The sequence below is a fragment of the Styela clava genome, chromosome 5 (assembly GCF_964204865.1).
Source record: "Styela clava chromosome 5, kaStyClav1.hap1.2, whole genome shotgun sequence".
In the NCBI taxonomy this organism is placed as follows: domain Eukaryota; kingdom Metazoa; phylum Chordata; class Ascidiacea; order Stolidobranchia; family Styelidae; genus Styela; species Styela clava.
In genome coordinates this window covers 20,755,242-20,782,587 of record NC_135254.1, presented here as the reverse complement: position 1 = coordinate 20,782,587, position 27,346 = coordinate 20,755,242, and the positions used below count along the sequence as shown (strand labels likewise).

The following is a 27,346-nucleotide window of genomic DNA, read 5'->3' as shown; positions in this document are numbered from 1 at the left end:
GCCTTTGAAATCAAGTAAAATAAAAAATCTTTCTATAGTTAGTTGTTTATTTCATTCTATCAAAAACATAAACATTTTATTAAATACAGTAAAACAGAATATGTAGGAAACATTCTTTGAGAATATATCTCAATAGCTACACTCAAGATCTTTGTTCTGCTTATAAATATTTACGAATCTGACGTCTAGTTCAAAGCGTAGGTGTGAATCACATACAGCCAATATATAGGTCAATATGACCATGGTAGCCTACGTGTGCCCTGACCTATATTTTCCGATGCCTTTCAATTAAATAAGTTTTATTGAAGCAAATGAACAATTCGTTTAAAAAAAAGATTCTGCCTAATAACATTGTACAATTTTATCCTCCGCGATTTGCGCCGGCAACATGAATTTTGGAACTGGACTTAACACCGTTGCTTCCAAGGCTCCCACTTGTCAAGCGCTTGTTCCCTTTACTGGTGGTCTGAAGAAACATGTGCTGTTGCCTGGGTAATACTTCTGTCTCATTGTATACTCTTGTTTTGAGTTCATCCACTGTGTTACTAGCTGTTACTTCCATCGGTATTGATGTTCCATCGAAAGACTTTAGATTAACAGTAATCGGTGCCATTTTAAGCTCCAAAACGTCTCCGTTTTTTACACCATAGTGATCCAGCTTTCCCGATAGAGTTTTCTTGCCATATGTCAGAATTTGCTGTTCTGGAATGTATTCTTCATTTTCATCGTGTATCAGGTTTTTATTAGTATCGATGCTTTCGTTTGGTTTAACCATGAGACTTATTATTCTGTCGTTCTGTTTCGGCAGCTTTACAGAAATCCTAATTTCGACCACTCTACCGATAACCAGATTATTTGTAGCATTGTCGGTAATTTCGTACTTCGAAAGAAGGCCCTTCGTTAATCCCTCATTGTCAAACGTGAGTTTTAGCTGACTTAACTGTAGACCAAGCTGAGATGCAATTTTTTCCATTAAATCATCGACTGAGGCATCCTTCAACATTCGGATAATAAATGATTTATCGTCAATTGGTTGAATTTTCAAATCCATTTTGAAGAACTTTCCCACCTAATAGGTTTCCAGGAATGAGAACAAATATCTTAGACCATAGGTTCTCAAAGTGCTCCGTACGGAGCCCCAGGGCTCCGCGAGAGAAACCCAGGGGCTCCGCGAGCCATTCCATTACTTTTTAAAATACCGACTTGGCTAATTTAAAACTATTCCTAGAAGCAGTAACAGCTTTGATAAAATTTGACAACAATATAGCCTAGAAATATGGCAAAGTGGCGGAATTAAAAAATGACATTATTTATAAGCAGGAGCGCAGCCAGGATTCTTAAGAGGGAGGAGGTTAAAATTGGAATCGGAAATTTACGCGTAACGTTCTTGGCGATTCAAAAAAAACGGATAACGAGATTTCTGTTGCGTAAAATATTCAATTCATGTCCGATGTGAGCATTTGAAGTATCTTATCGTAATAATTTAATTGTGCTCATCGTTACTCACGTTCGATTCGAGATTACTGTGAGGATTACTAAAATGAAAAAATACTATTCTAAAATAACATAAACTGTGTGATAAACTGCCAACTACAAATAAATTGGAGTCGTATTTTTGCGATCTTTTAAACTTGATTTTTTTCTTTCGCACTCGATATTATTTTTAAGCAAGATATCGCCGTTTGAAAAATCACAAGGTCTTGGAAAAATACGAACGATTGAAATTTATTTTAGCGCATGCGGCTCCGTCGGTAGTTTCAGAATGGAAAAATGGTACATCGCGCGCATAATTAATTGACTGTGTTTCAATTTCGCAGTTACTACGATGCATAACCGAAGAAAACCTAACATAACACCAAATTTTGTGATTTACAATGTCTATAAGAGCGTTTTTTTCTCACGTGAGTCTGCTGAAACAAAACTTATAGTGCTATCTTCCATTTTGAGTTTGGTTCTAATATTTTAAAATGCCGCTTTTTAATCAAGAAATTTGAATTGCCGATTTACCTCTTTATCAACTATTATTTTTAGCATTTGGTCGGCGATGATTATAATATGGTTACATGTTTTTCACATTGAACTCATAATTCCCCACGAGAACGAAAAAGCAATTATCGTCGTCATTGTGGAACAATACATGTATATGACGAAGGAAATTTTGATTCAGGGAGAATAAACACCTGCGTAAAGATGTTTGAGGTTTAAAAACACGCCATGCTGACGAAAACAATCGGCGATTGTAACAAAATGCATTCGCGCACGTTATTAGCGCCTTTTAAGTCTTCCAAAAATGTCAAGAGGGGAAAAGATTCAACCCCTAATTTATTAATATGTTTGTCATGTGCCAAATTTACAGCTTCAGTATATACAACTTATCTTTGAAATTTAGATTTATTTATGACTTGTATTAACCCTATTAAAAGGGTTTAGTATTTAAATTGAGTAAAGTACGTTTAACTTACTCAGGAATATTAACCGGAAAGTAACAATTTTAACATTATTCTGGGGCTCCGTGAATAATAGTCAACCTTTTCAAGGGCTCCGCAACACCAAAAGTTTGAGAACCCCTGTCTTAGACAACAGTTTATAATCATTCACATCACATGATAAAGCATAATGGGGTGTTGAAAATATTTTAGGTAAAGCACCTGAACATGTACTCTTTCCTGCGTTAGGTTGAATAATTTAATATTTCACGCGTGACTACCGTCGAAAAGTAGACAGAAAATTATTTCTACTTGATATCTTTATAAAACAATTACTTCTCTTAGTCCTTGATGACGTAAACCAAACCAACTTCGGTCATACTTTTACGTATTTTTATATGGGAATTCGGCCAAAGTAATGACGGGGACACTCGCTCTCTGTTGCCGAAAATATTTTTGCAGTGACGAATTTTACAGTTGATTTTTTGTTTTTTTTTGCCTCTGTGATCAATTTTAAATTCGTTCTTGGGTATGTATATATATATACCCAGTAGTCACGAGTAGTGAGATTCATCCTGTTTGCACCGATTCTATAGAACCGTCTCACGGAATTTTATGAGATCATCGAACGGGTTAGCATTACAAGACTTTTGGTAACAGAACCGCCTAAAAATATGACATTTGTATGATGGAACCGACTGACAAAAAATTTGAATCCCACAACTGTATATTCCTATATGTTAAAACCAGTGGCGTAGCATCCACCCCCGCAACCCCCGCGGTCGCGGGAGGGCCCACAGTGAAAAGGGGCCCAAGCGGTTATAATTTAGAAATTTAATCCGCAAAACCAAAAGCTGCATTGCAAAACCAGTAATGCACATCTTACAACGTTGATGTTAGTTCTGCTCAAATCGTTTTGTTACGTAACAATGCCAGGGATTAGTCGATTTTCGGCGTTTTGTGGTTTGATCGCACCGGCAAAATTACGAAGTCTGTCAGAATGATGTCGAAAGCAAAACCTCTCAGTGGCGCACAGAAACACAGAAAGGGGCAGAAGAGGAAGCACGTATGAAAAGAATTAAAGTAACCAAGATAAACAGCAAATCTTAGGTTACCATTGCCTTTTATTAGCGACATGTTAAGCTTTTTGACGAAATAAAAAAAAGCGTTGTTTTAGCCTATGTCCAAGAGTTTTCAGGGCTATTTCTACGAAATATTTTTGCGGGGGGGCCCACGAGAGACTTGCTACGCCACTGGTTAAAACTATCGGGCGACAGAAGGGAATGAATGATAGTATACTCCCTTACCTCAGCTCTTTGTATGTATCAGTTATTATTATGGCATAGACATAGACCTACCTATACTTGACACTCAAGCCGGTTCTAGCGAACATGTAATCAGGCCTAATTCAATTCGTTCATTACTCCAGACCGCTGTGGTCCATATAAAAACAACACAACAAATAAACATAAGCAAAACAAAAATAACACAATAAATACATAAAATACCTGATATGACAATCAGATTCACAGTAAGTCTCAAAAAAGAGTTATACTATAGCAATTTAAGAGACCAAAAGTGAAGTATAGAATCTAAGATAGTCCGTAACAAACAGTATCTGGGAATCAAATAATGATTGTAATAGAACAGTGTTTCCCAACCCGAGTCCGCGGTCCGCGGTGCGTTTGAATGAGTCCGCAGCGAGCCAGAAATTCGCTGCGGATTGCAAACGTTTTTGCGAAATTTATTTCGTCGTGGAAGAAATCACAACACAAATTCAAAATAGGAAAAAGCAATAATGCGTTACAGTAACGGATTTCATTGCAATTACCTGAAAGTCGCGAAGGACCAAAGATGGTCATCATAAGTCTGCGGCACCAAGATTAAAAACGAGTTAATAAAAGGCAAGTTTATTCACATAAAAATATTCGAGACAAAATTACTGGTTATTGAGTAGGACTGGACATATATTCGAATACTCAACTATCAGAATAGCAATTTACTATTCGAAAATTCGGTAACAGGTGACGCGTCGCCTGATCAAACGATTGGATTTCCCACCTCACTTGCGGATTTCCGACGAAAACACGAGTCTGCGCACGCTTCGATGGATACCTTAGTGGTGTTTCTCGCGAGTTCGAACAACGAGGAATAATTTATTTTTGGTAGGTGTCAATGGTGGCAATTGAAATTTTTTAAATTGAAAAGCGGCAATACTAAAAATAAAACAGAAACACCATAAGTTTTGTTTTATTATGGTCCGCAACCAATGAAAAAACGCTTTTTTAGACATTGCAAATCGCAAGATTTCGTGTGCTACCCAGTGGTAGGATTCAAATTTTTTGTCAGCCGGTTCCATCACAAAAGTCATGTTTTTCGGCCGGTCCTGTTACATGTTTTTTTTTAGTAAGGCTCACCGGTTCGCTGATCTCATAAAATTCCGTGAGACGGTTCGATAGAACGGAGTGGAATCGTCTGAATCCCACTACTGTTGCTACCGTAGTATACGTACCAGGGCATATTTCCTTAGGATTCCTTGCTTTACTGCCTCCACATTGGTACGTACAGTACTGGAGCGCCATGAGTGTTGGACGAACAGCTCAGATTTGTCGAATTCACAAAAATACGAATCAAAACAAAATATAATCGGGCGGCACTACCACGCGTTGCTTTTATTACACAACTGCAGATTGAAATCACCACAATTAAATTAATAGTGAAGCAAGGCGATGAATTTGTATTTTTGATTTACTAATATACTTTAAATATATTTATAATAAGTGCTAAACCAAGTTGTACTTTCTGGAACTTTATAGCAGATAGTAGGATTTTTCTAACAGAGATAACAAATTCGCAAGATCACAAAAAATATGTATCAAAACTAAATATAATCGGGCAATATCATTTTCACATTATTATGTTTGCATATTGCCGTGACATTTTGAAGAAGTAATGCTTTCATCTTGCGGTAAGTCGACGCAACCGTGGGTTATCATGAACACAATTAAACTAAAATATGTTTTATATTCTCGTCGTTGTCATGGATTGAATATTGTGCGACGGAAACGGCCATAATACAATAAAAAAAGTCGGCTGTTTTAACGAGCACATAATTGCTTCTTCACACAGAGTACGGTTGCAACAAACGCACCTTGAGTCCGCAGAGGTTTTCGCAGGTGAGAAAATAGTCCGCGACCAAAAAAGGTTGGGAAACGCTGTAATAGAATGTTATTGGAGTTTCTGCATCTCGTTATGAACAACCACAGATTTTTTCTATGGAGTGCTTCGAAAGTGCTTGCCAGACACCATTTTGTGACGGACACTCTCAGATCTAGAGACACAGTGAATTACGCGATCAGCATTATTATATGAAATTTTAACTTTTTTATAATTATAATTATTGAAAAACAACCAGAGCTGGCAGTTATAAATGCTACAACAATACGTCCTAAATAAAAGATTTTTCACAGTAGTGATATGTTTGTAGTAGTAATATGTTTGTATTTGCGACGGTACAGTGATGCCGTATACTGGCGCGTGATTTCATTTCGATATGTCTTGCTCAATGGTTTCCAACCTATTGGGTAAATTCTTTCCGTCATGTGGTCTATTTGGATCACTTGCTTCCATAATCACCTCGCTATGCATAAAAAACTCGGTTTCTATTAGTTGTTCAATCTTTATAGCATTCGTAGCCAGTGTTATGAGCAAGACGCAACCCAACTTTTGTACAATTTGAGTAGTTTGCAATGAGTGCATGAATAGGCTTATATACGTATTATAGTAATAAAGAATTAAATAGTATTACCGCAGAAAATTTCTCCCCAATAATGCTGAAATCTCTCCCTGCGTCGGAAACGTTGGTCTAGTCTAGTGGAATGTTGCACTCAATTTAGCTTCAAGTTTTATAATTTAAGTCCATCTGTGTACCAAAGTTTCGGTTGAGTTGTGCATTTGAGGCTAATTTCACCGTTGCATCGTTTATTGTGTCTTTTAGCAAAAGTAGGTAGACTACTGTTTGTTGTCCGAAGGCATGGTTACATTGTGACCGCCATAGCTTATTTATTTTCACTGAAACATTATTTGAGAATTAAGTCAAACACTATTTCACTTCCGTCATTAAAGGTTTTGCCACTGTGATAGTTAGATCAGAAGACCCAGGATTCCAAATTGGTTATTTATTGATACGGAAACTCCACACTTAATTACATAAATAAATACTAAAAGCAGCAGACTTTTAGACCTCCAGCCCAGAGGCCCGAAAAGAGAGCAAAAGATGTATTTTCTCTCGCACGTGTAATGGATAACCAAATAAAATTGATTGATTGATTGAATGGTCGGAGTCTTATATTACAAATTTGGATGATACCACAATACTCAGGCCTGACAAAACAGTATTGGATAATAAGGGGTAAGCACATCAACTTAAAAACACATACACGACATGAACAAGGACATTATGGTTCGTGACGCTAACTTTATCACTTACTCATCTGTATGATAACCGAACTTCACCTAGAACAGAAGCACCTTTCTACATAAAAATTTGTTTATCTAAATTAGAACAATTGATTGACTAGACATTTACTTAATTAAAAAATTGCGACGTCGTAATAATATGACTTCATTTATGGTGACGCCAAAATGAATGCATATGCAGGCAAATAATAAATATATAACGGTATAATAAAAAAAATTTGAAAAATACCTCAATATCGGTTGCACAGACTGTCTACACTAGCCATATTCTCCCGACATGGTTCATTTTTCGCTCGCAAAGCCTTCGCCGAACGTCGACGGGGCGACGCCGATTTTGCCCCGGTTGCTCATTGTATATCGTATTCTCTCTATTATCTTCCACTCGCCGCGTTTGTCTCGTTTGTTTTCTGTTTCTTTTACTAAATCATCGGGGCCGATCGGGGCTAGCCCCGAAATTATGACGACACAATGCCGACGTTTCTTACAACAACGTGTTGACATATACACGCATTCCTTCTCGTTCGTTGGTTGCTTGAAGAGTTGATAGTTTCCTCGCCTTCGTTTTTGTCGCTTGTTTCGCTATTTGAATCAGTTAGAGACCTTTAGTCCATTTGCTTTCGATTTTCCACGTTCCTTTTGAGCTCCTCACTTCTTTCCGGCTTCGCATTTCTTAGCCTTAAACCTCATAATGAATAAGGTTGATGCACTACTTCGCACACCGTTTTCGCAGCTGCCGCTGGAACAAAAATTAGAGGTACAACGTCTTGGGCCTTATCAACCAAAAAATTGTTCACTGGAACAATCCCATGACGGAGGAAAGCGTCGGCGTACATTCTGCGCAGAAACTTGGTATAAAAAACACGAATGGTTGTGTTACAGCGAGGACAAAAATGCACTTTTTTGTTTTTATTGCCTACTTTTTGCTACCGCCCGTGACTCACGTTAGTGTAAATTTGGTTTTAGAGATCTCAAACATCTTTCCAAGCGTGCCAGGGATCATCAATCTTCTATGGAGCATCTGGACAATGCAGTAAAATACCGAACATCCGGAAATGTTAATATTGCAGCACAGTTGGATGAAGGACGCGAAGTGAAGAATGATTTGCTCGACTCAATGTATAAAATTTATTTACAACATTTGGCTCTGGAAATTGAGAATTGCCAGTTCCTTTCGATTCAGTCTGACGAGACAACTGACATCACGTGCGTTTCCCATCTGGCTGTTATTTTTTGGTTTGTGAAAGATGGTAAACCTACCGAGAGATTTCACAGCTTTGTACCAATCGTTGATCGCACGGCTTGCGGGATATCGGCTGTACTGAAAGAAGTGTTACAGCCTTACAACGCGAAGTCAAAATTGATAGCTCAAACTTATTACGGCGCGGCAGTCATGAGTGGGTCGAAACATGGTGTTCAAGTTTATATAAAAGAAGATTTTCCTCATGCGCATTTTTTACATTGTTATGCACACCAATTTAACCTCGTTATTGAAAATATGTGTCTTGATACCCCTCTCGTCTGTATATTTTTTGCAAATGTTTCGGGGTTTTCTTCATTTTTTTCCGTTTCGCCGAAGCGCTCTGACCTACTTCGCCAGATATGTAACCGCCGTCTCCCAGCTTGTGCACCAACGCGTTGGAACCTCCAATCACGCGTGGTGCAGGGCGTGTCCGAAATTAGGTCTGAGCTCATTGAGTGTTTCAATGGCATTCAGAGCTCCCGGTTTGGGACGAACGCTCTGTGAGGGAGGCGGCAGGTCTAAAGCGTCTGCTAGAAGATGGTGGGTTTTCATTTTTTCTCGCTTTTTTCTCCACAATATTCTACCACGTGGATGTATTATACGGCCCATTGCAGTCAAGGCTAATGGATGGAGCGTCTGTGCAGTCGTGTATTTCAGACTTCTGCGATGCTGTATCTCGTATCCGGGAAACAATAAAATACGACGACACATGGAGTGCTTCTTTACGCCGCGGGCAAACAACGCAGCGTTTGATTTTGTCTGCAAAGGAATGCTGTGACATTCTGGTGAATCAAATAGGCGATCGTCTGCGCACTGAACACCTAGCCGCGTCCTCTTTGATGAACCCCTAAAATTTTTCAAAATTTGCACGTCAATTTCCCATCCATTTGTTGGCTACTGTCTCCAAATTTTACCCCATGATAAACGTGGGTAAATTGGAAAATGAATTGCGATGTATATACACCAATCAAACTTTTTTGAACATCACATTAACTTGCGCGCTCTATGGGTTCCTCATAGATAACAATCTAGTAACTACCTTTGCGGCGTCTGCAAAATTTCTGGACATCATTTTGACGACGCCTATTTCTTCCGCCGACGCAGAGCGAACATTCAGCACGCTGAAGCGTATTAAAACGTATCTCAGAAACACAATGAAGCAAGATAGATTAAATTCCTTGGCTGTTTTATCCATTCACAGAGACGTTATTTCTGGGATGCATGACTTTAATCAGCGCGTTATTGAGCATTTTGCTTCCAAGAAACCGCGGCGTGTTGCATATATGTTCAAGCAGTAGAAGTCTAGCAGCATATATATCTATGAGTGAGCGACGCATGTCCTTATCTTTGCATTAGCTTTCCTTTCTTCATAGTAACGTTTTAAACCTTATTTTAGGTTTTGTCTGCTTTCCCGAAGTTTCTGTTAATATGTCATTGTATTTATCTGGGTAAATATTGCCTTTCCTTTTGAAAGAGGTTTCAAAATAAACTATGTCTATATTTATTAATCCCTTGACTTGGACCGGTTTTAAAGACACTTTCTTATCGTTAAAAATTGTCGCTTTTGCCGATTGGTTGTTACCGATGGAATGGTTTTTATACTCATAAAATGATGGGAGAACTTACAGCGCTCATCCTGTTCCCGTAGATGGGGGTGACTTGGTCCCGCAGTAGCTTGCCCCGGTTGTCAAAATGACCACGCGCCGCCACTGCTATCACAACATTTCTTATGAAGTTTTTAACACCGTTGCCTTTCAATAATTTCCATACAGTGATCCATGACATTAATTACAAAATTAACAACAATCATTGATATCCGGGTTTATTTAAGAAAAGGGACAAGAATATATTCACTTGTTACGAATCAGGTAACTCTTAGTCAATATTTTGGTGTGAAAGGTGTGTGTGTGTGTGTAAACACAGCAAATGTATGACACAGCAAATGTTTGGGTGATCATCGCCAAACATCGTTTTTTGTATAGTTTCTTAGACAAAGCTTAGTTCAAAACAAATACTGAATAGGTTATATGGATCTTCATACTTTTAAGTGTAAGTAGTTGCTTGTACAAAACTAGTTCTCATAGAGCGTTATGAACACCAACATGCTTGCCAAAAGTGTCTTATACACTACAGAGCCTATACATCAGAAGTGGGCAACCTCTCGCACAACTACTCGACACGCGAGTCTCGGAAACCAAATCTTTCCTATTCAGTTAAATAAAAGCTCCAAGGGTCGGCATCATCTGTAAGAACTAAGTGTTTGTTTCCTCGTTTTCGTTTGTTAACGATTCTTTGTTTACTCTTTTGTCTTTTTATTACATATGGCCACAAAGAAATATGTTATTGTGTATCAACTAGCTGAGCTCACAGCCTTCAACAAATTTTCTGTTTTTAGTTAAGGTTACTAAATTCAATTTTGATTTATTGTGATATCACTGTTTGGAGGAAGTTTTTAACAATTCTTCAAGATTTATTGCATATATTTCCAAAAATGTCAGTAGTATCTTCTCACAAATTTCGGTGGCAGGTAGGAAAATTTTGTCATTGAATTTAATCGATTCTGGCACGCATACCGAAAAAGGTTGGTACTTTTTTTTGTATGGTTGCGTTTCATGGGTATACTCTACCTCTACAACAGTGTTGTTTTTTTGCCACGCCACGATTTCAAAAAATCGCTGATGGAAAACAAATAACAATACCTGAAAATACATGTGATGGAAAAATGATTTGCGCGTCCTTGAATAGCCAGATTTTTTATGAATTTGTGTCACTTGAAAAAGGGCTGAGAAACATTACTCCACAACATCTGTATATTAGACGATGACTTCTTTCTTCAGTTGTGGGATTCGAAATTTTATGAACGGGTTCTTTTTTGTATCGAAGTCATCAACAACATGTTCTCTCATTCTAGAAAATGAATGTATATCACGGGTCGAGAACGGGTTCGCTGACTATCACGACATTGCGAGAACAGATTCGTGCGAGTCCCACCACTGACTTTCTTGCTTATGAATACTTCCTGTCGGCAATAGTGAAATTGCCTAGGACTTTCACGATTTTGTCACATATCGAAATATATATATCGGGAATTCTGGTTCAAAGTATCAAACCAAATATAGCTAATCTAGCTCAGGGCATGTTCATGATCTTCAGTTCCCAACAATCAAGCCCTGTTCAGTAATATTCTTTAGTATTATGACCAGTGGTGGGATTCCTTTTTTTTGTTTCGTTAGGCGGTTCCTTCAAAAAAGTCATATCTTTCAGCCGGTTCTGTTACAAACAGAACATTGACAGTAACCAGTAATGCTAACCGGTTCGCTGATCTCATAAAATTCCGTGTGACGGTTCTATAGAACCGGCTGAATCCCACCACTGATTATGACGTATAGCAAAATGCGAAATAATTCACATGATAATTATTACTTCCTTGTAACATGTCATTGATTTGTCAGTCTCATTATCTCGTATATATGTTGGCGTTGTATTCTAATTCAATAGGATTGACGTCGTAGATGTCATATCGAGGCATAAATATAGATTTGTGTAATCATTGCATATGACCAAATTGCTCACAAAATTATTCGTAAGGTAATAAAATCTAGATCTAAAAATTGAGTCACGGGGAACTAAAAATTTATTACGTAAGTTTGAGATTGGCAACCAAAATGAACGACACTGATTTTGCGAATAATCAGAAGTGATTTTATGATGACAAAAACTTTCATCAGATGATTCACATAAATGAATTTTGTGCTGAAATCCCCAACTGCAAACTCTCTGATTAAAATATTCAAACCAACTGACTTGACTTTGTAATGGCAATAACTACTATAAGAGTACTACTACTGAAAGTTAGATACAATTTTTTGAAAAATGGAAGATTATTGTGTTATAGCTCTTTTAAAACTTCCATAGTTTTGCTGCAATTCCCAATATACTGAAATGGCGTATCATATTAACGACTGTCAACGCTAGCTAATTAGTTCACAGATCACAACAAGCTAGATGTATTATCGATTGATCGTTTAGAAACGTGCGAAGTGTATCAAAATGCAGAATATCCAACGTTCAAGGTAATACTTCCTTGTACCATGACACCAATTTGTCAGACTCGTGTTCTCTTGCAGAGACGTCACATTCCGAGCCAATAGATTGACGTACATAAAGAATATGCCTCTTCATTAGTTCATTGTAGTTCGTTTAGTTTATACACATATATAATGGATCAATGATTCATTTTGATTGTCAATTTTTACTAATCCTTTACTATTAAACCATGGCAATGAAGACTGTCTTAGGACGCTTCTTCATTATCTTGTTAAATATTTACACTAGAGCTCAATTTTTAGAAATACAATATAAAGTTTTATTTTTTACATTTATCATCATATTTTCCAGAAAATGAATTTTACAGAAGTATGTTCTAAAAGGACAGACACAAAGTATACACAATATTAATAATTACAGGGCGTTTCATTTTGATTAAATATTCGTGAAAATTTCGAGATAACCAATCGTTAATTAAGCCAGTATTGCCAAGGCCGCGGATGATCTTTTTTTTGAAATTTCGTTTTGTACTTTGTGAGTCGGGATTTTTATTGATATCTTTTTTTCAATTCAACTTTCTGCATACCTTATCATTTATCGAGCTGAGTATAGTAATTTGTTTTACATGGGAATTGGGAAGGCCCGTAGCTTTCGCCAGACATTTAAAGGTCTTCGCAAATAACATATTGTTAACAATCACTGTGTTGGATTGACATATTTTATGTCAGGACTCCACCAAGAGTACGTTTATGTGGATATGAAAGACGCTTAATAAGAACTTGCTAGAACCAAAAAATCTTTGGTATTTACGGCCCTGGTCTAGTGGATATAAATGGTTCCATTACATTTGAACCCACGTACATTTGAACCCATGACAATTGCACCTGTATGCTATTGCACCTATGGATTTTTTTGTTTCACGGATAGTTAAACCCATACTAACCATAACCCATGGTTTAGCACCCGCATATAGATTGAACCCGTGGATAGACGCATGGGTTCAAATGCACATGGGTTCAAATGTACGGTCACCGATATAAATACAATAAAAACTTATGCAATCATATTCTGGTTTATAGAGCATTGAGTCGTAATACTGAGTGAGTAACAAGTTAACACTCACAAAGAATCTGAGTTTGTATTTCAGTTCACTATTGGGTAGTCATGTCAGTCCATCCATCCACCTCGTAGACGACCAACCAAGTGTACAACTGAATTTTCATGAATGCCGTATTCTCGAAGAAGGCGTTGGCTTTGCAGGGTGCGACCTTTATGCGTCAACGTTTGTTGGTTTGGCATGACACCTGTCTTTTGTTTTATCTTGCAGTTGAGATCGTCGACAGTTTCACTTAAGCGCACTTGTAGAGCGTGACTTTTCCCGTTCAAATCTTTAACTGTGATGTTGAACGTTTTGAAAAACAGTTGGACTGTTGAGCCATCGCAGACACGAAAATGGTTTAGTCTGCCGTTTCCGATTTCCATGCCGTTGAACATCAAAACTTGCTCATGTACCAGAAAGCCTTTCTTGTCGTGAATCATATTCTTCACATTTTCTACCGATTCGCTTTGTTCAACATGTAGCTGAATTCTTTCCCCGTCTATGTCGACTACAATTCGAATGTAACTTCTTTCTTTGACGACAACCATTACCGTGTCCCCATTTTCGATCCCACAATCTCGAACATATTCTTGGACTATTTTATCCCCTTTAAAAATCAGCTGAATTTGATCAACTGTAAGTTGAGTGTTCCCCAATGCTCTGATAGCTGTGTTTTTAAGTTGCAGGATTGTTTCGGTATGTTCATTAACAATAACCTCACGACTCCAGCCATCTAATTTCTTCAAAAGTATTTTCATGCTGGATTTTTTGAACTTCTTTTTCAATTCAAAACTGGTCAGATAATAGAACTATCAAACATAAGAACAACCAGACAATAATCAGCGATCGTTATCTTCCTCTATTTATATACTTTCTAAAAATCTCAACTACGGTGGATCCCCACAAAAACGTCGCGGGGAAACTACCAATATTTAGATATGGGAAGGTGTATTTACCTCAATTCTAGACCAAGAGTCGCATTAAAAATAAACATAACTAGTTCATAAGTGCTTCTTTATAAGTGAAATATCATTCGCATATTAGGCATATATATTCAGTATCCAAAGCTTCCAATCACAAAAAGGTCACGACAATATTTGAAACAGTAGCATATCTTGTCCTTAGTGATGAGCTGAACGTTGTATTTGCAACATTGCAATGTGAAAACGTAAATAAAAATTGTATACGTATAGTATTCACAACCTTATAAATATTTGTAGTGGTGTATGTGTTCCCAAGAGTCACTGGAAACATTGCTAAATGAAATATACCGCCATTGGGTCGCTGACTTTCACGTGGACTTGAGATATATATTATTTAAAAACCCATGTATTATTTTGTAAATTTAAGAAACTTCTCGTCTCATCTAATGCGAGAGTAAATACGCAGAAATATTTCAATATAGTCAAACACACATGAAACTAATCACGAGAGTTCACTGCGGAATCCTTCTTTAAAGCTTAGCAATTTTTGAAAATCCGTGGACTTAGTTGTTTTTGTCCAAGTCAAAACTTGATTTGCCCTACTGTTATTGTATAGTATAGATAGACCTTAGAAGCCACTCATTGATAAACTACGCTTGTGCAATTTACACCCACTACAAATTATATGCATGTAATTACCCTGTGGACAAACAAAATGATAAAGATTTTCTCTCGTGACAAAAAGCACGCGCACACGTGTGTAAATAGCCTCACCTAATTGAATTATAATAGACACGAACTAGACACTGGAATCTACATAGATATTACACCACCGGGAATATTACGGAGCTTCCCCAGCACAGCGAAAGACGCCAGCGTATCCGTTTTTAGAGAGGATATTTGAACCCCATTTCCTCATAGAATCATATGCATTTTATAAGTTACTCTTTGAATATAAAATATTATCCGTATATTAAGTTTTAGTATCCAAAGCTTCCAATCATAAAAAGTAAAATATATTCACAAAAATATCTTCGATTGACGCTTGTATTGAATATTCCAACATTTGTGATTGTTTCAATATCGGTGTCTTGGTATTCGGTTTACATTTTCTCTTCTGGCCCGAAGAAGACCAAATTATTATATCGCGGACTTGTTGTTTTGGAATGCTCTGTATAAAAAATACCATTAAAACAATGTCAATGAGGTTTAAATATCCTCTTCAAGGACTGATATGCTGTGGACTTCGGTTGTACTGACGAAGCCCCGTAATAGATCAGACGCACCTGTAGGGGAAGTACCGACATCGAATATAAAATCCCGGTGATGGAATATCTTGTGTAGATTGTAGTCTGTGTCAATTATTATTGAATTAGGTGGGTGAAGCTATTTAATTCTATTTAACAGCGTAGGTTATATTTACGCATGTGTACACATTCTTTGTGTCACGCGAAACGATTCTTTTATTTGTTCGAAGAGTAATTTCAGGGCTCCGCCTACACAATTACATAACATACAAACATTTATTTTGAAGTGACTGTATATTGCGCAAGCGCTGGTTATTACTGTATGAGATTTGGTAGTTATACCACACTACTATAACTATTGTAAACTACCTAAATACACGGTAAATCATATGCGGCACAAATGACTTTTAAGCTAAATATATAATATAAAAAACATTTGTATCAAATAAATACTCTGCCCGCTTGAGTTATTTTGCAATCTGCAATTTTAACAACAATAATACCAATATTTTTCTGTACAGAATTTCATTTACATCAAAATGAAATCAAGCACAAATATATTGGAATTGAAACCTGAAGAAATTTTATGACAAAGTTATCAGCACATTATTATGTCTTGAAGTATTTGGAATGCACTAGCAGTAATGAAAATATAAAAAAGGAAATGTATGGACACATTGTCACCTCGCCTTCTCATGCAATTGCATCAAATACTTGAGTATCGAAAACGCGTCACAAATGAATGCTACTTTGATATTTTTTTCTAGTGAAGTGTTTCTACTGATCATAATAGGAAACAGAATAATGGAAACTTGAGATAGCTGTAGCAACAACGTGAAATTCTATAGAATAAACATTATGAACATTTTATCCCCAAGGCTGATAACTTAAATTAAATTTAAAGAAAGGCATCTTAAATTAGAAAAAATAACGTGAAACCACTACAATCACTGCTTTATGCAATTGCTCATTTTCAAAAAAAAAAAAATACTATATAAAAAGAGTATAAGATCGTTAATTATACTCAGCTCAAAAGCAAATATGAGTGAGAATAACAGAACATGATAAATTAGCCGCCGCGAAGACGACCTTTCAGCTCCAGTGTTGAATTTTGTTTAACACCATGATCTATGAGTCTTTGGCCATCCATTAGCTGTCGTCCAGCGTATTCTAAACGTTGTTGGCTTGCTGTGACACCAACTTTCTTTTCGACTTGCTTTTTGAAATCTTAAACTTTGTCGGTTAGATCAGTGGTTCTCAGCCCTTTTCAGTTCGCGGACCGGTGAAATTTCAAAACAAATTTCGCGGACCGGCGGACCTTCAAAATTAACCAAAAATCTCATGAACACAAAACATAATCAAAAGAATGCAATTACGACAAAAGTAGATGGTGCAAAAAAATACAATCCAATCTAATGAGAAATTTTCGGCTGTCTTTTTGATATTATTTTTTTCGTTGGCTTTGTGGGTTTTATTGCATCGTTTGAAAGTATTTTGGCGCCGGCCTTGCACATGGGAAGCGGTACTTTTTCGCTGCTGGGAGCAATAGTAAAACTTAGTTCCAAATACTTCTTATCATACCAGATCCATATCAATTTCCCTCAAAGGTCGTTTCGGGGCATGTTGTAAAGTTGATGTAGCAGTCTCTCCATCTTTCCTGTCAACACCACTAACTTGGTTTTCACCGCTGGGTTTCTTTTGGAAGAACTGGCTAATACTTTGTTGTTTATTTGTCTTCATTTTACTATCAAACCTCGCTAAATATATGCCTACTGTCAAATTACGGAACGTGCGAACTGCGAAGTTCTAAATCAGGCACCGTATTGTGTGTAGGAATTTTTTCAAAAAGAATTTTTTTTTAAACAATTAATTTAAATCCATTTTTTTGCCTGTTCTGTTTAAATGGGCTGTACTATTTGCATGCGCCCTCGTGGTATGTGGACCAAGATGGCGGACACCGGAACGTAGTATGTGTACCAGAATAGGGTTAGGGAATAATTTTATTCCATTTTTTCTAGCCAAGTGACTTCCGTAGTATTTGTATCTAAATTTATGGCCTAACCCCAACCTGGTACACATACTACGTTCTGGTGTCCGCTATCTCGGTTCACATACTCCGGGAGTTCCGATTTTTTTTGTATTAAATGTGTTAAAGAAAAATGAATGTGAAAACATGCCAAGCGCTTCTTATTTGCAATAAATCCTTCGAAACGCCACAAATATCGACGAAGGCCCATACAATCCTTCTCAAGCTTTAGTTCAATGCGTCCGCAAACGTGGTTGGCGCAGGAAGACGCAAGCGATAAGACGATATTACGTGATACCGATATTACGTGAACGACCCTGCGACGAGAACGACCTTGCAAAAATTGAAATACGACCGAATAAATGAGTTTGTATACCTTTGAAAATCTCTATCACTTCAACCTTAAGAACAAAGTATGCTAGGCATGAATCAACCGAACAGTTTTAACCGTAATAATGCCTTCATTTTATGAGAAAAATATCAATACAGAAACTCAAAATTCTTATTATTGGGTCATAACAGATTAGTTTTGACATCATTGCACCAAACGTGTCTTACAATAAGCATAGCCTGACTCGTCGTTTAAATCAGGTTGCCGCCGATGTAAGTATATTCTTCCTTATTGTACCGCACTTGTTTTGCCGAAGGCTGCCATTAATTAAATAAGTTTCATGATTTTCTTACTCAAAACGTCTCTCTGGAATCTCGGATAAATATTCCTGTTAAAATCGTATAACTTTGGTATAGATACAAACTTGGCGGTAGGTGTACGCAATAGAAGTGAAAGTCAAAGCAAGAATTTTCACTTACATTTTTGAAAATATAATTCCGGCAGCTTATGCGGCTGCCAGAACGCAACGTTCTGGCGTAGTTTCACGGCGATGCAAGGTGTATTTCAATAAAAACAAAAAAACAAGCCCTTGTTTTAAAACAGAGTGTTTTTTTAGAATTGCTAAAAAACAAAACCCTAGCTGTGTGCTATCAAACTCCTCCGTTAGGAAGTTAGCCGCCGTTATGAGGCCATAGACTTAACGAACATCCAACCGTTCAGGGTTTGAAATGGGCAGAGGACCTCTCACCAAGTTTGGTTGTTAGACGAATACCGGTCTACGAATCAATAAGAGTTAAAAAAAATAATCATAAAACTAACGAACATGACGTCAATACATTGTATTTTGCAATTTGCTCATAATACCGGCACCGGTCCGCGGACCGGCGGTTGAGAACCACTGGGTTAGATGTACTTCGAACGTATGTGATCTGCCTTCAAAATCTCTGACAAATATTTAAACATTTTTGAAACACAATTGTAGAGTTGATCCGTCTCCAACTCCATCATGATTCAATCTACCGTTGATTTATCTTCCTTCGAACATAAGCACTTGCTGATCAACGGAAAATCTCTCCCTTTCTTGAATTTTTATCTTCAGGTTTTGAACAAGTTCGCTATGTTCAACATCAAGAGGAATTTATCGACTTTCGTGCATCACAGTAATTCGAATGAAATTTCGTTGTCTAACAACAACATTGACTGTGTCGCCTAGCCTGATGCCACAATCTCTGATTCATAAACGATCATTGGTTATTTCACTTCCCTTAAAAAAAATAGGTGAATTTTATCAACTGTAAGCTGTTGGTTTCTTAACTCCTTCACAACAGTTTGTTTGAGATGGGCAACTGTCTCTGTATTCTCGTTATCAGATATTTCTCTTCTCCAACCGTCCAACATTACAACAAAAATTTTCATATTGAGCGTATCAGATAACTCTACCAATGCTTCTTAGTTATGAACACCGTGAGGAGCAAGTGAACAAATGATACAACACCAACAATGGACCTTTCCCCGACCTTTGACCCCCGGAAAATTCTTCCTATACTTTACCATTGCAAAATTTTCGGGGCTATTTTAAGAGTGCTTTTGCGAGTTGGCGCCTGTAAAATGGGGTGTGTGTTTCAAACCATCATTATGATTCATCGCATGCAACAATCTGTTTTTTAAAAGTACCGTTAGAGAATTTCAGGCCAGTCTATCACAGCTATTTCTACACTAATTTTTATTACTGCAATTAAATTAAAATTCCTAGGAAGACAGAGTGATCATTGAATTATCTGATTTATATTTAAGTTTCCGAAACAAAACTGAAAACTAACGAATAGCGTTCAAAAACGCGAAAACGAGGTAATGTTTACAACTACGCTTGAAAATCTGTCTGAGTGAGAAAAGTGTCTGAGCGGATGCGAAAGGGGGGCATTGTTACGTCACTTTTTGCATCTTGTTGATTGGCCAATGTCACGAAGTAAACAAGGAAGTCGATGCTCGGGGAAAGGTCCATGCTAGTAATTATATCCTACCTCTCTCGTGAAATGTGGAAATATTCTTGAAAATGAGCCAGGTATTTATTCTGGTGAATCCCCATTGTTGATTTGAACATGATTATTACATCATATGTTTCTCGAATCTTCTACTCGGCGGTTTTAGGAAGTAAATTTGATAGATACTGCCATGAATGATCTTATACCATTATAATCATTACAATTATACTGGACAATAACAGCAGGGCAAATTAAGTTTTGACTCGAACAAAAACGACCAAGTTTGTGAAATTTTAAAAATTACCACCAAGTTGTAGAGAAGGATTTCGTTGTGAACTCTCATAACTAGTTTTAAGCAATACTTCAAATTCGATTTAATTGTAACGATTTGATAAACATGACTGTCATTGATGTTTTAAGAACACTTCAAAATACCTTCGTAATAATAAAAAGATTGCGTTTGGAAATCAATTTCCAAATCATGAATTACGGTACATCGAATACGCCAAAATCTGTTTTTGACAACTTCTGAATATAAGGTGGCAATTAGGAGATATAGGTTATATTCGACTCATACCTGAATGTATTTTAGTTTATCGATCTCGGTACAATTATCACCATGTTATTTAGGGTGGAGACATTTGAACACAATTAAGAACAACTCTTCACATAAGCATAGCATTGATTGCCAGAATAAATGTTGCGCGTATCTATCTGCCCTAAAAGTCTTACCTGCTCACCATATGGCAGCCCAATACAAGAGAGGCCATTCATATACTGGCTACTAACTATTGTACAATATCTAAATACGCGACGAATCATATGCGGCACAAATGAACTTTTGAACGCAACAGCTTTCATATTAAATATTCCACCAGGCAATCTATTGCAATCTATAACTTCAGCAACAAAAATAACATTATTTTTTTTTACCGAATTTTATTGATAATAAAATAATTATTTATATCAAAATAAAATCTATCACAGATATATATATTGGAATCGAAAACTGAAGAAATTTCATGGTGAGGCCACCAGCACTTTATAATGGTACACTTCTTGGGGCATTTAAATGTACCAGCAGAAACAAAAAGACAAAAAAAAAGGGAAATGTATGAACACAATATCATATCCTCTTCTCATGCAACTGTATCAGATCTTTAAGCATCGAAAAAGAGTCACAATTGAACGATCTTTGATATTATTTTGCAGTACAGTGTTTTACTAGGAAACACAATAATGGAAATCTAAGTTAGCTGTAGCAACAAAGTGAAATTCCTCAGACATAGTGAACATTATATCACCAAGGCTAATATCTTAAATTATTTAAAATCTCTCAAAGTAGAAAAAATAATATTAGAACACCACAATCAATGCTTTTCCATTAAAATTGCTAAAATTGTCCATTTAAAAAAAATAATTGATTTAAGCGCGTATAAGATAATTAAATAGGCAAGAGCAAATATACAGGAAAAAAACAGAACTTGATAAATTATCCTACCTTTCAGCTCCAATGTTGAAATATATCTTGGTATATAACAAATTCAGCCTAATTGGCCATCACAACAAATCTTCACAGTTTCAAATGTACTATTCAACCAACTATCATTGATTTTTTGGAATTTTTTCTAGAATCTTACAAGTAACTTTAAGTCTATTCACTCCACGTTTTCAATCTCGCATGTATTTCGGACTCTATCACTTTTATTTCGAATATTTATATATGAATATTTAGAAGGAATCAATAGTAAAACAAGGCATTTGATGATCTTATATATTTAAAATCTGGTTATTACTTGTTAGTCCAGAACCGAAAAAACTTTATTTACGACCCTGGTAAAGTGGACATATACATATATGCAATAAAAACAGATGCAACTATTTTTTGGCTAATAGAGGGATATGACGTAATTTGAGTTTGCATTACAGTTTTGCCATCGGTCGATAGTCATGTTAGTCTTTCGTCTACCCACCTCGCAGACGACCAACCAAGTGTACAACTGAATTTTCATGGATGCCGTATTCTCGAAGAAATCGTTGGTTTTGCAGGGTGCGGCCTTCATGCGTCAACGTTTGTTGGTTTGGCATGACACCTGTCTTTTGTTTCACCTTGCTTTTGAGATCGTCGACAGATTCACTTAAGCGCACTTGTAGAGCGTGACTTTTCCCGTCAAAATTTTTTACTGTGATGTTGAACGTTTTGAAAAACAGTTGGACTGTTGAGCCATCGCAGACACGAAAATGGCTTAGTCTGCCGTTTCCGATTTCCATGCCGTTGAACATCAAAACTTGCTCATGTATCACAAAGCCTTTCTTGTCGTGAATCATACTCTTCAAATTTTCTACTAATTCGCTTTCTTCAACATGTAGCTGGATTCTTTCACCGTCTATGTCGACTACAATTCGAATGTAACTCCTTTCTTTGACGACAACCATTACGGCGTCCCCATTCTTGATCCCACACTCTCGAACATTTTCCTGGACTATTTTATCCCCTTTAAATATCAGCTGAATTTGATCAACTGTAAGTTGAGTGTTCCCCAATGCTTTGATAGCTGTCTTTTTAAGTTGCACGACTGTTTCGGTATGTTCATTAACAGTAACCTCACTACTCCAGCCATCTAATTTCTTCAAAAATATTTTCATGCTGGATTTTTTGAACTTCTTTTTCAATTCAAGACTGGTCAGATAATCGAACTATCAAACATAAATACAACCAGACAATAATCAGCGACGTTATCTTGCTCCATTTATATACTTTCTAAAAGTCTCTCCTACGGTGGATCCCCACAAAAACGTCACGGGGAAACTACCAATATTGAAATATGGGAAGGTGTAAACACGTCAATTCTATAACAAAAGGCACATTAAAAATGTAACCATTTTATGACTGACTCTTTAAATCTAACATATTATCCGTATATTAAGTTTTAGTATCCAAATCTCCCAATCACAAAAGGCCACGACGATATTTGAAACTGTATCATGTCTTGTTTTTAGTGACTAGCTAAACGTTGTACTCAATTCGTAACATTGCAATATGTGAAAACTTGAATAATAATTGTATACATGCGTTATATTTATTTGCAGTGGTGTGTGTGTGCCTAAAATTCATTGAAAACATTAGTAAATGACATATTCCTCAATTTTTCCATATTAAATCCGATCTAGTAATTAGTAAATTTGCGAAATTTTTCTCGCACCTGATGCGAGAGTAAATACGCAGAAATATTTCTATATAGTCAAACACACAATACACATACGCAAAAAGACGTGTCGTGAAGTATTACAAGGGCAGCGGAGTTTCAAGCAAACAAACTCGTCACACACATAAACCGAAATATATTCCATCAACGTTTGAATTATTGATGTCTTGGTATACGGTTTACATTTTCTCCTCTGGTCTGAAGAAGACCAAATTATGATATCGCGGACTTGCTGTTTTGGAATGCTCTGTATAAAAAAAACATTAAAACAATGCCAATGAGGTTTAAATATCCTTTCTAAGGACTGCTATGCTGTGGACCTCAGTTGTACTGACGAAGCACCGTAATAGATCAGACGCACCTGTAGGGGAAGCACCGACATCGAATATAAATTCCCGGTGATGTAATATCTTGTGTAGATTGTAGTCTGTGTCTATTGATATTGAATTAGGTGAGGCTTATTTGAACAGTTGTAAGTTACATATATATACATGTGCACACATGCTTTGTGTCACGCGAGAAAATACTTTATCTTTTTATTTGTTCGAAGGGTAATTTCAGAACTCCGCCTACACAAATGCGTAGCCTACAAACATTTAATTCGAAGTGACTGTATATTGCGTAAGCACTGGTTATTACTGTATGAGTTTTGGAACGTGACCCACACTACTATAACTATTGTGCAATACCTAAATTCACGGTAAATCATATGCGGCACAAATGACTTTGAAGCGAAACAGCTTTCATATAAAATATTCTGCCCTATTGAGGATTTTGTGCAATCTACAACTTTAACAACAATAATAATATTATTTTTCTGTACATAATTTTATTCACATCAAAATGAAATTTAGCACAAATATGTTGGTATTGATAATTGAAGAAATTTCATGACGAAGTCACCGGCACATTATCATATCTTGAAGTATTTGGAATGCACTAGCAGTAACAAAAAGATAAAAAGGAAATGTATGGACACATTATCACCTCGCCTTCTCGTGCAACTGCATTAAATACTTGAGTATCGAAAAAGCGTCACAAATGAATGCTACTTTGATATTATTTTCTAGTAAAGTGTTTTACTAATACATAATAAGAAATAAAATAATGGAAATTTAAGTTAACTAAAGCAAGAAATTGAAATTTTATAGAATAGACATTCTGGACGTTTTATCGCCAAGGCTGATATCTTAAATTATATTTCAAAAAAAAGGATCTTAAATTAGAAAAAATAACACCACTACAATCATTGCATTATGAAATTGCTCATTTAAAAAATATTGATATAAGAGCGTATAAGATAATTAATTAGACTCCGCTTAAGAGCAAATAGGGAGTAGAATAACAGAACTTGATAATTTATCCGCCACGAAGTCGACCTTTCAGCTCCAATGTTGAATTTTGTTGAATGCCATAATCTAGGAGTCTTTGGCCATCCATTAGCTGTCGTCCAGCGTATTCTAAACGCTGTTGGCTTGCTGTGACACCAATTTTTCTTTCGACTTGCTTTTTGAAATCTTGAACTTTGTCGGTCAGATGTACTTCGAACGTATGTGATCTGCCTTCAAAATCTCTGACAAATATTTGAACTTTTTTGAAACACAATTGTAGAGTTGATCCGTCTCCAACTCCACTATGATTCAATCTCCCGTTGATTTCTCTGCCTTGGAACATAAGAACTTGCTGATCAACGGAAAATCCTTCCCTTTCTTGAATTTTTATCTTCAGGTTTTGAACAAGTTCGCTATGTTCAACATCAAGTGGAATTTGTCGACGTTCGTGCATCACAGTGATTCGAATGAAGTTTCGTTGTCTGACAACAACATTGACTGTGTCGCCTGGCCTGATGCCACAATCTCTGATCCATAAACGATCACTGGTTATTTCACTTTCTTTAAAAAATAGGTGAATTTGATCAACTGTAAGCTGTTCGTTTCTTAACTCATTCACAACAGTTTGTTTGAGATGGGCAACTGTCTCTGTATTCTCGTTAACAGATATTTCTCTTCTCCAACCGTCCAACATTACAACAAAAATTTTCATATTGAGCGTATCAGATAACTCAACCAATTCTTCTTAGTTATGAACACCGTGAGGAGCAAGTGAACAAATGATATAACACCAACAATGCGAGTAAATATATCGTACCTCTCTCGTGTAATGTGGAAATATTCTTGAAAATGAGCCAGGTATTTATTCTGGTGAATCCCCATTGTTGATTTGAACATGATTATTACATCATATGTTTCTCGAATCTTCTACTCGGCGGTTTTGGGAGGTAGATTTGATAGATACTGCCATGTATGATCCTATACCATTTGTTTAAGTCAATTAACGCGTGATGCGTGAGGCAAAAGTATTTTGCGGTGTAAAGGGACTGAAATCGATTTTAGCATGCTCGAAATCAAAATACGATATCAATAATTTTTCTTCATTCACGAGATATGTTAGGTATGCAGAATACTAGTATAGATAAACGAGCAATATTTTTGACGCTTGCCTTTCGAGAGAATGATACACCTGTTTATTTGATCCCTCGCTCATCGAACATGGTAGTTTCCGTTCCATTGTTACAAAACGACTGGGAAAAGTCGATATATATTCATAGTCCAATTTTTACTTCCATCTCAATCATGAAATAAATGAACAATGGAGTATTTTAATTTTTAATAGGCTCAAGATGACTGCGCGCATAGCCAGAATTCACAAACAGATTTCCTGATACCCTGGTATCGAATGCGGGTTACGCGTAGCGTAGGCGTATGTCTGTTAGCTTTATCTTAAAATAACTAAGAATAATAACATACCCCATAAAAGCTACACTTGCTGAAGTCATACCTGAATAATATACTTTTCACTCTTTTGTTATAACAAAGATCTTTGGCACATGATATGGCGTAAGATTAAAAAGCGGAACCCAACCAACATGATGATTGCACCACTTCAATGAAAGCGTCACCTCGTCATATCGATCTAATGATTCTTAAACTTGGTACTCGTTGAAAGGCCATTATGACTGCATGTTTTGTACATATAATGCATTTTTAATTCAGAACAATGGTGCCCACCTAAAGGATATGTATGTATAAACCTTTTTTTTAAATTACGCATATTAACTTGTCAAATTAAGTGTGGATGTACGTGGACCGGACAACATCGGCTATGCTTCGTAGGCGAACTCCCTTTTACTTATCAAGCTTCCATCTTCCTTAGTTATAAATCGTTAGCCTTTCGCTTCTGTCGAATATATAATGATATTATAGGATATATATTAAAATTAGTACTTTCATCTTTCGTTGCCTTTGAAATCAAGTAAAATAAAAAATCTTTCTATAGTTAGTTGTTTATTTCATTCTATCAAAAACATAAACATTTTATTAAATACAGTAAAACAGAATATTTAGGAAACATTCTTTAAGAATATATCTCAATAGCTACACTCAAGATCTTTGTTCTGCTTATAAATATTTACGAATCTGACGTCTAGTTCAAAGCGTAGGTATGAATCACATACAGCCAATATGACCATTGTCGTGTGTGCGTGTGCCCTGACCTATATTTTCTGATGCCTTTCAATTAAATAAGTTTTATTGAACCAAATGAACAATTCGTTTAAAAAAAGATGCCTAATAACATTGTACAATTTTATCCTCCGCGATTTGCGCCGGCAACATGAATTTTAGAACCGGACTTAACACCGTTGCTTCCAAGGCTCCCACTTGTCAAGCGCTTGTTCCCTTTACTGGCGGTCTGAAGAAACATGTGCTGTTGCCTGGGTAATACTTCTGTCTCATTGTATACTCTTGTTTTGAGTTCATCCACTGTGTTACTAGCTGTTACTTCCATCGGTATTGATGTTCCATCGAAAGACTTTACATTAACAGTAATCGGTGCCATTTTAAGCTCCAAAACGTCTCCGTTTTTTACACCATAGTGATCCAGCTTTCCCGATAGAGTTTTCTTGTCATATGTCAGAATTTGCTGTTCTGGAATGTATTCTTCATTTTCATCGTGTATCAGGTTTTTAATAGTATCGATGCTTTCGTTTGGTTTAACCATGAGCAGTGTTAACTCTAAGCAAATTATGAGTGCGAAAGTGCTTCGCAGTCGAAAAAAAAAGTGCGAAAGTGCTTTTGCCGATTTTAACAAGTTAGGTGCCCTAGCCTTTCATATAACCCATTTAAAACGACATAGATACTCGAAAAAGCGCTCCTGCGGTTAATATTATGAATTAAAGAGAAGCCTTTTCGTTAACCGAGTTCCCTTTAAGCGAATTCATGTTTAATTAAAACAAGCGAATTCATCGGCAACGAAATGACATTTGCTAACACCTGCCGCGG

General features: G+C 36.6%; 5 protein-coding genes across 5 annotated transcripts; all 5 read right to left on the bottom strand.

Annotated features, from left to right (window-relative positions):
* Nucleotides 1-27: 27 nt before the first annotated feature.
* Nucleotides 28-27,346, bottom strand: LOC144422866 (uncharacterized). The gene is made up of 2 exons (XM_078112781.1): nucleotides 26,560-27,346; nucleotides 28-265 (listed from the first exon to the last, which is right to left on the bottom strand). Exon 1 carries the CDS (start codon nucleotides 27,063-27,065, stop codon nucleotides 26,652-26,654), a length of 414 nt encoding a protein of 137 aa, XP_077968907.1. The 5' UTR covers nucleotides 27,066-27,346; the 3' UTR covers nucleotides 28-265; nucleotides 26,560-26,651.
* LOC144423015 (uncharacterized) lies at nucleotides 362-1,051 on the bottom strand. Its single transcript, XM_078113172.1, has one exon. It carries the CDS (start codon nucleotides 1,049-1,051, stop codon nucleotides 362-364), a length of 690 nt encoding a protein of 229 aa, XP_077969298.1.
* LOC144422871 (uncharacterized) lies at nucleotides 13,044-14,140 on the bottom strand. The gene is made up of 2 exons (XM_078112791.1): nucleotides 13,329-14,140; nucleotides 13,044-13,294 (listed from the first exon to the last, which is right to left on the bottom strand). Exon 1 carries the CDS (start codon nucleotides 14,047-14,049, stop codon nucleotides 13,360-13,362), a length of 690 nt encoding a protein of 229 aa, XP_077968917.1. The 5' UTR covers nucleotides 14,050-14,140; the 3' UTR covers nucleotides 13,044-13,294; nucleotides 13,329-13,359.
* Nucleotides 21,699-22,539, bottom strand: LOC144422872 (uncharacterized). The gene has a single exon (XM_078112793.1). It carries the CDS (start codon nucleotides 22,444-22,446, stop codon nucleotides 21,766-21,768), a length of 681 nt encoding a protein of 226 aa, XP_077968919.1. The 5' UTR covers nucleotides 22,447-22,539; the 3' UTR covers nucleotides 21,699-21,765.
* Nucleotides 23,822-25,847, bottom strand: LOC120344754 (uncharacterized). Its single transcript, XM_078112780.1, has one exon. It carries the CDS (start codon nucleotides 25,047-25,049, stop codon nucleotides 24,366-24,368), a length of 684 nt encoding a protein of 227 aa, XP_077968906.1. The 5' UTR covers nucleotides 25,050-25,847; the 3' UTR covers nucleotides 23,822-24,365.